We start from the raw sequence: 7,011 nt of genomic DNA on the forward strand, positions 1-7,011 counted from the left end.
TGAAATAAATAATAAAATAGAAATATTATATAAAAAACATGAATCAAAATATTGCATTAGCAACTAACAAAAAATGAGTTTGCTATGAAATACTACAATTTACTAAAAAAAATTAAACCTAATAGAACTGAAATTAAAATAAATTTAATCTAAAAAATTATGGTAAAGGCACATTGAAAATCAAAAAATTAAAGCTAATTCAAAATATTAAGAACTCCAGTAGTATATAAATAATACTAAAATTACACTTATTTGCACTAATTGCCCCTTACACTTCCCCTAACACACTTCCTGTTCTTCCTCTTATCATCATCTGTGATATTCCCATGTTTCACCATCTGCTGATCCAGTATTCCTCTGTCTCTCTCCTCGTGTTGTATCCCCCCTTTCCCAGAGTTTCATCATGCACTGTTTTTTGGGACAGGATGTGCTTGCGTTTGGGGTTTGTGGAGCAGTGAGATTTCCTGTTGCTCCTTTTAGTTGTGCGGCTTATTAGCTTTCTGAAGATCCATGCAATGTGTGAGACGGAGTTTCGTGTTGAGAAGAGCGTGTGTGCGCTTAATAGATGAATGATGGGATCTGGGGCTCAGTTTGTGCATAGGCACATGTGAAAGCGAATGTGGCTGCATGTATGTGTCAGTGCGTGTTTGTCAGGTTTAGATGATTACTGGGGCTCAGTGATTTGGCTGCGATGTCTGTAGAATATTGATGGATTTGATGCTGCAATAGAGAAAATCTAAAGAGAATGAGAGAAAATATCTCATCAGAGAGAGAGAGTAAACCGATGAGTTGCCCGTTACATCTAAAGAAAAGACTCCTGAATATCTGCTCCTGAACTTCTCTGGATATTTCAGTGACTTTTCACACTGGAACTTCTGGTGTGGACCGGAGTACTTTTGATGTCCACATGTTTTTTTTCCCCCTTTTTTTTTTTTTTTTTTTTTGGGTGATGTGGAGATGTTTAGGTACTGCGAAAACTCTGTATTATTCTTTTGCGTAGCATCCATAGCAGACATCATGTCAAAAGAATAGTTAACTTAAAAAAATAAAATAAAATAAAAAAGTTATTTATTCACCCTCATGTCATTCCAAACCTGTTTGACTTGCTTTCTTCTTTGGAACAATATTTCAACTGTTTTTGTCCATACAGTAAAAGTCACTGAGAACCAAAATAACAAATAACATTGAACCCCTTTGACTTTCGTTATATGGACCAAAAAAAAATCAAAAATCAAATACACCACTGTTTGAAATCAGTAAGATTTTTTAAAAATAGATTTGAAAGACTCTCTTATGCTCATCAAGGTTGAATTTATTTGAAAAACTAATATTGTGAAATATAATTACAATTTAAAAAACTATTTTCTAATTGAATATATTTTCAAATGGTGTTTATTCCTGTGATGCAAAGCTGGATTTTACGCCTGTGTCACATGGTCCTTCAGAAATCAGTCTAATATGCTGATTTTGGTGCTTAAGTACTAATGTTGAAAACACTTATGTTTCTTAATACTTTTGTGGAAACTTTGATCATTTTTCAGGATTCTTTGAATAGAACGTTTAAAAGAGCGGGATTTATTTAAAATAGTAATATTTTGCAACATTATAAATGTTTACTGTCGCTTAATGCGTCCTTGCTGAATAAAACTATTAATTTCTTGAAAATAATGAGTGAATTTTCATGTTTGGTGACCTGTAGCTTTGTAGTTTTGGTCATAGAATTGAATAAGCAAAAGCATCACCACAAGCCTCTTCTCTGTCTTGGTGACTTAGCCTCTTAAATGTTAGGTACATTTTTAACTAGTTTTTGTGATGGTATTCTCATTGATGAAACAAGAGTGTCACAGTTCATAGCAAAATCTGCAATATGTACGGGGAGGGAGGTCAAACTTTGTGAAGAAAGCCTGTGACTGTTAATGCACCTTTAGGCTACACAGACTTTTATTTACTGTAATAGCCTTTAATAAATAGTTCTGTTTGCTTTTGAGTGAACTTTTTGATTTGACCTTGCCGTGTTCCTGTGTCTGTGGGTGGGGTGGAGTTCCTAACAGTTGCTGCATTAATTGGTTTAACTGTGATGGACGGGCTGGGACGGAAAAGCCTTTGTTACCAGCACGACAATCAACAAAGAGCTTGTGCTCCAGCAGCCTTGGGCGGAAGAGAGAAACTCTGGCAGTGTTCATTTCGGAACATTGATTAGGGCAGGAACAGAAAGGGAATGGGGCTTTCTGAGCTGTACATTAATTTGCTTTTTTGAGTGACTATGTCCTTTTGTGTGCGCATATGCGCTCATACGGTGGAGGTCAGTGGTCGTGTGAGTTTGGTGTAGGGTGCTCAAGGGACACCTCAGCAGCTCATGAGAGGAAAGGCCAGACTCCGACACAATTACGCTTTATGCTTTTACAACAGTTTCAACCGCCTGAACTGCGTCAGGTCCAATTACATCACATTTTAAAGCCCCCAAAGCACAGCCAGTTGACTATGGTGCAATGACAGAGTTGAATAAATTCTACATTGTTTGAATGAGAAGCTGGAGAAGACTAACTGTAAAGGTCTAGGTACCTTCTGCGTTTAGTTCAGTCTCCTGCTCAGCCACGTCCGCACAGCTTTTAAAGATGAGTGTGCATGGACGAGTTCGACACATGCACAGTACCAACTAATAAAATTGGACGTCCGCGGACGGACACTTCTGATTATGAAAATGGCATCACGGGAACAGTGCGCGGACCGTCGTGGAACGCGGATAGCCAATGTATACGTTGGGCTTAACACTGTCTCTACGTTGAAGTGGTTGCTGTCACATTGCACCATGACATCTTCACACTGGGAGCGTCTAGGCTGCACCTCACAATGCCCACTAATCTCAGACCAATCAGCTGCAAGCTTGAGGCCAAGTTTAGCAACAGAAAATTTAGTGAATAATACTGTATTCCACTACTTGGCATATAAATGGATATTTTATTATTATTATTATTGTTGTTGTTGTTGATTATATTTTTATAATTATTGATACTACTATTATTAATACAATAATAACATTATCAACATATTTTAATAACAACAACAATTATTAAAGAATTACAATAATGACCCATTGTTATTTATATTTTATTTATTCATTATTATATTATTTAATAATAGTTGTTGATACTACTATTAATAATACAATAATAACATTAACAACATATTATATATTATTTTAATAACAACAACCATTATTAAAGAATTACAGTAATGACCTATTATTATATTATTTTATTTTATTTATACATTATATTATATAATAAAAATACCAAAAACATATAATAATAATACTAATAATAATAATTATTATTATTATTTATTGTTGCTATTATTATTGTTGTTATTTAATTACAATTACAATATCAAAAAATGATTGTATTATTTTAATAATAATAATACTTTTGGTTTATCCATCAAGTTCAAATCATAGTTTGGCTCTGCATTTTAGATCAAACATTGCTGATTAACACGTGTAAAGAGTCTGTAGAAGTTGAGGAGTCTTGGGTGTTTTCTGACCTGATTCTGGTTCTATGAGACTGTGTGGTGACAGGGTTCTGCTGTGATTTGCTGTCTAGAACCGAGTTGAGATAAACGACGTGGAGGCTGAGGTCTTTAAAGAGATGATGTTCTTCATCTACACTGGCAAAGCACCCAACCTGGACAAGATGGCTGATGACCTGCTCGCTGCTGCTGACAAGGTGAGTAATGGCACTCGCACACAAACACCACATTTAGCTGAATGCATGCCAAACAGCATTTCTTCTCATCTGAGGACAAAAACAAGTTTATTAAATGTCACAATGACAACATATTTCATTTTGTCTTCTCAATCCTGCATTCACATCACATTATTTTCTTGGCAGACACACCAACAAAAAATGACCAGAATGTGCATCGTGTCGTAAGCTTCAGCAGTTAGCAAAAATCATAATCGCATATTAAAACGGAGCCAATATCTGCCAATAGCAATGCAGTACATGCGTTGTGTTAACAACACAAGCTCACAGACACATTTTTATTGAAGTGCAACTCTGTCTTTAGTATGCTCTGGAGCGACTGAAGGTGATGTGTGAAGATGCTTTGTGCACCAGTCTGTCTGTGGAAAACGCAGCAGAGATTCTGATCTTGGCCGACCTGCACAGCGCTGACCAGCTCAAGACGCAGGCTGTCGACTTCATCAACTAGTGAGTGCTACTCCTGTCAGGCTTAGTAGTTCAGGGGGGAAAAAATCAAATAATGTTGAGATATATATATATATATATCATATAAATCATTTAAAAAGAATAATAAAATAGTAATTTGTTAGATATCTATGATGGATGTAATTGTGGAAAACGCAGCAGAGATTCTGATCTTGGCCGACCTGCACAGCGCTGACCAGCTCAAGACGCAGGCTGTCGACTTCATCAACTAGTGAGTGCTACTCCTGTCAGGCTTAGTAGTTCAGGGGGGAAAAAATCAAATAATGTTGAGATATATATATATATATATATATATATCATATAAATCATTTAAAAAGAATAATAAAATAGTAATTTGTTAGATATCTATGATGGATGTAATTTTGCAGGCTGGTGATAATTAACCAGCTCCTTTCAGTCTTAGAATAGAAACCAAATGCTTTTTGACTTTTCTGCATCATCTTCGCTTGTTGTCTCCACTTTGTCAGCCCCCCCCTCTGTTCTCTGCACACTTATCTTTCATGCTCTATTTTGTCGATTTTTTATTTTATTTTATTTTACTAGCTTGTTCAGTCTCTCTTTGCAGCAGCTTTATTGGATGGTGTAATTTTGAGTTCATTTCGTGGATGGCAGTAACTTGGCTGGTGTGAAACTGGACTGTGGCCATCTCATTTCAGCTCTCTCTCTCCCCATCTCTATACAAAACACCCACCGCCACAACAACAGCGGAGACAGGGGAGATCAATAACAAGGGCAACACAGAAAATAAACATGCACACCAGCACCCCCTCCCAAAATGATTCGTCCTCTCTGCCCTTCTTTTCCTGCATTCATGTTTGCTGCTTATGTTATTGGTTTATGTGCTCGTCTTTCTCTTCTCAAATGGTTTTATTGCCGCACGTAGGAGTCTAGTGTCAGAGTGCAGCAGTTTTCCCACAGCGCCAGACTCTGTCCAGTCATCACAGGACAATGACTGCCAGCGGGAGCATCCCCACTGCTCAGAAAAAAAGAAAGGGAAATTTCGCAAATTAATAAAGTCAAAACAATACAATGAAAATAGAGAAGTTTTCTGTTGAGTTGTCCTTGCTTTTTGAACACTGCAACAAACATACAGCATGGCCATTGTAGTCAGATTCAAGAACGAACGACTCCTACCATATTTTTCAGTTCCACATACAAATGAGTCACTTTTTAATTTAAATAAAAGCATGTCCAACTTAGAGCTTACAGGGTTTTGGTTCCATAGAAGAAATGTCATACAGTACATAATCTTGTTTGTAAAAAGAATATTGACCAAATACTTATTTTCCACCATAATTTGCAAATAAATTCTTTAAAAATCCTACAATGTGATTTTCTGGATTTTTTTTCTCATTTTGTCTCTCATAGTTGAGGTATACCTATGATGAAAATTACAGGCCTCTCATCTTTTTAAGTGGGAGAACTTGCACAATTGGTGGCTGACTAAATAGTTATTTTCCCCACTGTATATTATAAAAGCATAATTGTTGCTGTTCCTCTTCACAAAAATTGAGAGACAAAACCAGAAACGACAATACATAACTTCTGTAAACAATTTTTTATAGTTTTATAATTTTTTTAAATTATTTTTATAGTCTATTTTGTTTTTTCAAATGTATTGGTTTTGATATTAAATATTTAATAGTGCATGCTCGTTTCCATTTAAAAATTTTATTACTTCTGCTGTCATCCTACCCCACTTACTGTTCATCTTTAAAAACACAAATTTAATAAATATAATCTTTTCTCAAAATGAATGTATTTTTATACTGTACATTATAATTTTATAATGCCTAAAATGTCTAAATTTTTTTGTTTGTTTTCAGTGTTTATTATTAAATTTAGACAAAAAATAAAAAAAATTTTAGTGTTAGCCATTTACAGCTTAGCCAAAACTAATATACAATTATATAATAATGAAAATGATTATCAGATTATTAGGACCAACCATAATTGTATTGATAAAAGTATTGGTGCATTTTTAGAGAGACTTGGGTTTGAGTCCCAAAAATATTGCATTATACCAGTTCAATGGATAAATCTTGAGCAAGCACTTTCATATGAACTTGATCATTTTAGATATTTTCCTCTCTCTTTTCCACTGACACATTTACAAACACAAGGCTTTTTTATACATATAAAAGCTGTTTTTACTTCCAAGTTATTTTGGAAAGCCTGTGTTTGTAACCTGTTCTTTGTGGATGGCTGACCGCGCGGTGACCTTTTGCATTGGGTAAAGTGGAACGGGCATGTGCCCGCAAGGCCTGCTCTTGACACTGCCAGCAAGTGCTGCAATTAATGCTAAGTGTTTGGGGGCAACAGCATAGTGGGGTTAGGGGGAGGTCAGCGTCTCTCTCACACATAAACACACTCCGGGTAAATGTCGTTAAAGGCCATTTTTTGGTGTGCGTGATAGTGCAGTGCGAGTGCCCTTGGGGTGCTGAGCTCAGCTAAGAGGATTGTACTCTCAATTTGTCTCTTTCTTTCTCTCTCTCCCTCTCAGCCATGCGTCCGATGTGATGGAGACCTCAGGGTGGAAGTCAATGGTGGCGTCCCATCCTCACCTGGTAGCTGAGGCATACCGCTCCCTGGCCTCCGCCCAGTGCCCTTTCCTGGGCCCCCCTCGCAAACGCCTCAAACAGTCTTAGTGCCGTCCCTTACTGTCACCTGACCCGCACACCTACACACACTCACTCAACTGCCTACAAAGGGGAGGAAGCACTATTTTAGATTTACTCCCCCCCCCCCCCCCCCCCCCCCCACACCCCCCCCCTTCTTCCCCAAC

General features: G+C 36.9%; 1 protein-coding gene across 3 annotated transcripts in view; it reads left to right on the plus strand.

The window, feature by feature from the left end:
• spop (speckle type BTB/POZ protein) overlaps positions 1-6,968 on the plus strand; it is a 30,335-nt gene extending 23,367 nt beyond the window's left edge. The window contains exons 7-10 of one of the 3 annotated variants that reach the window (XM_016279709.1): positions 3,600-3,722; positions 4,066-4,140; positions 4,370-4,437; positions 6,730-6,968. In XM_016279709.1, the coding sequence (XP_016135195.1) occupies positions 3,600-3,722; positions 4,066-4,140; positions 4,370-4,437; positions 6,730-6,874 (411 nt within the window). In that variant the 3' untranslated portion in view covers positions 6,875-6,968. Of the gene's footprint in view, positions 1-3,599; positions 3,723-4,065; positions 4,209-4,369; positions 4,438-4,791; positions 5,423-6,729 lie in introns of those variants that run through there. The other 2 variants (XM_016279711.1, XM_016279710.1) reach the window with 2 other exon arrangements.
• The last annotated feature ends 43 nt before the right edge of the window (positions 6,969-7,011 follow it).

This window comes from Sinocyclocheilus grahami, unplaced genomic scaffold (genome assembly GCF_001515645.1).
Source record: "Sinocyclocheilus grahami isolate Dianchi unplaced genomic scaffold, SAMN03320097.WGS_v1.1 scaffold133.1, whole genome shotgun sequence".
Lineage (NCBI taxonomy): Eukaryota > Metazoa > Chordata > Actinopteri > Cypriniformes > Cyprinidae > Sinocyclocheilus > Sinocyclocheilus grahami.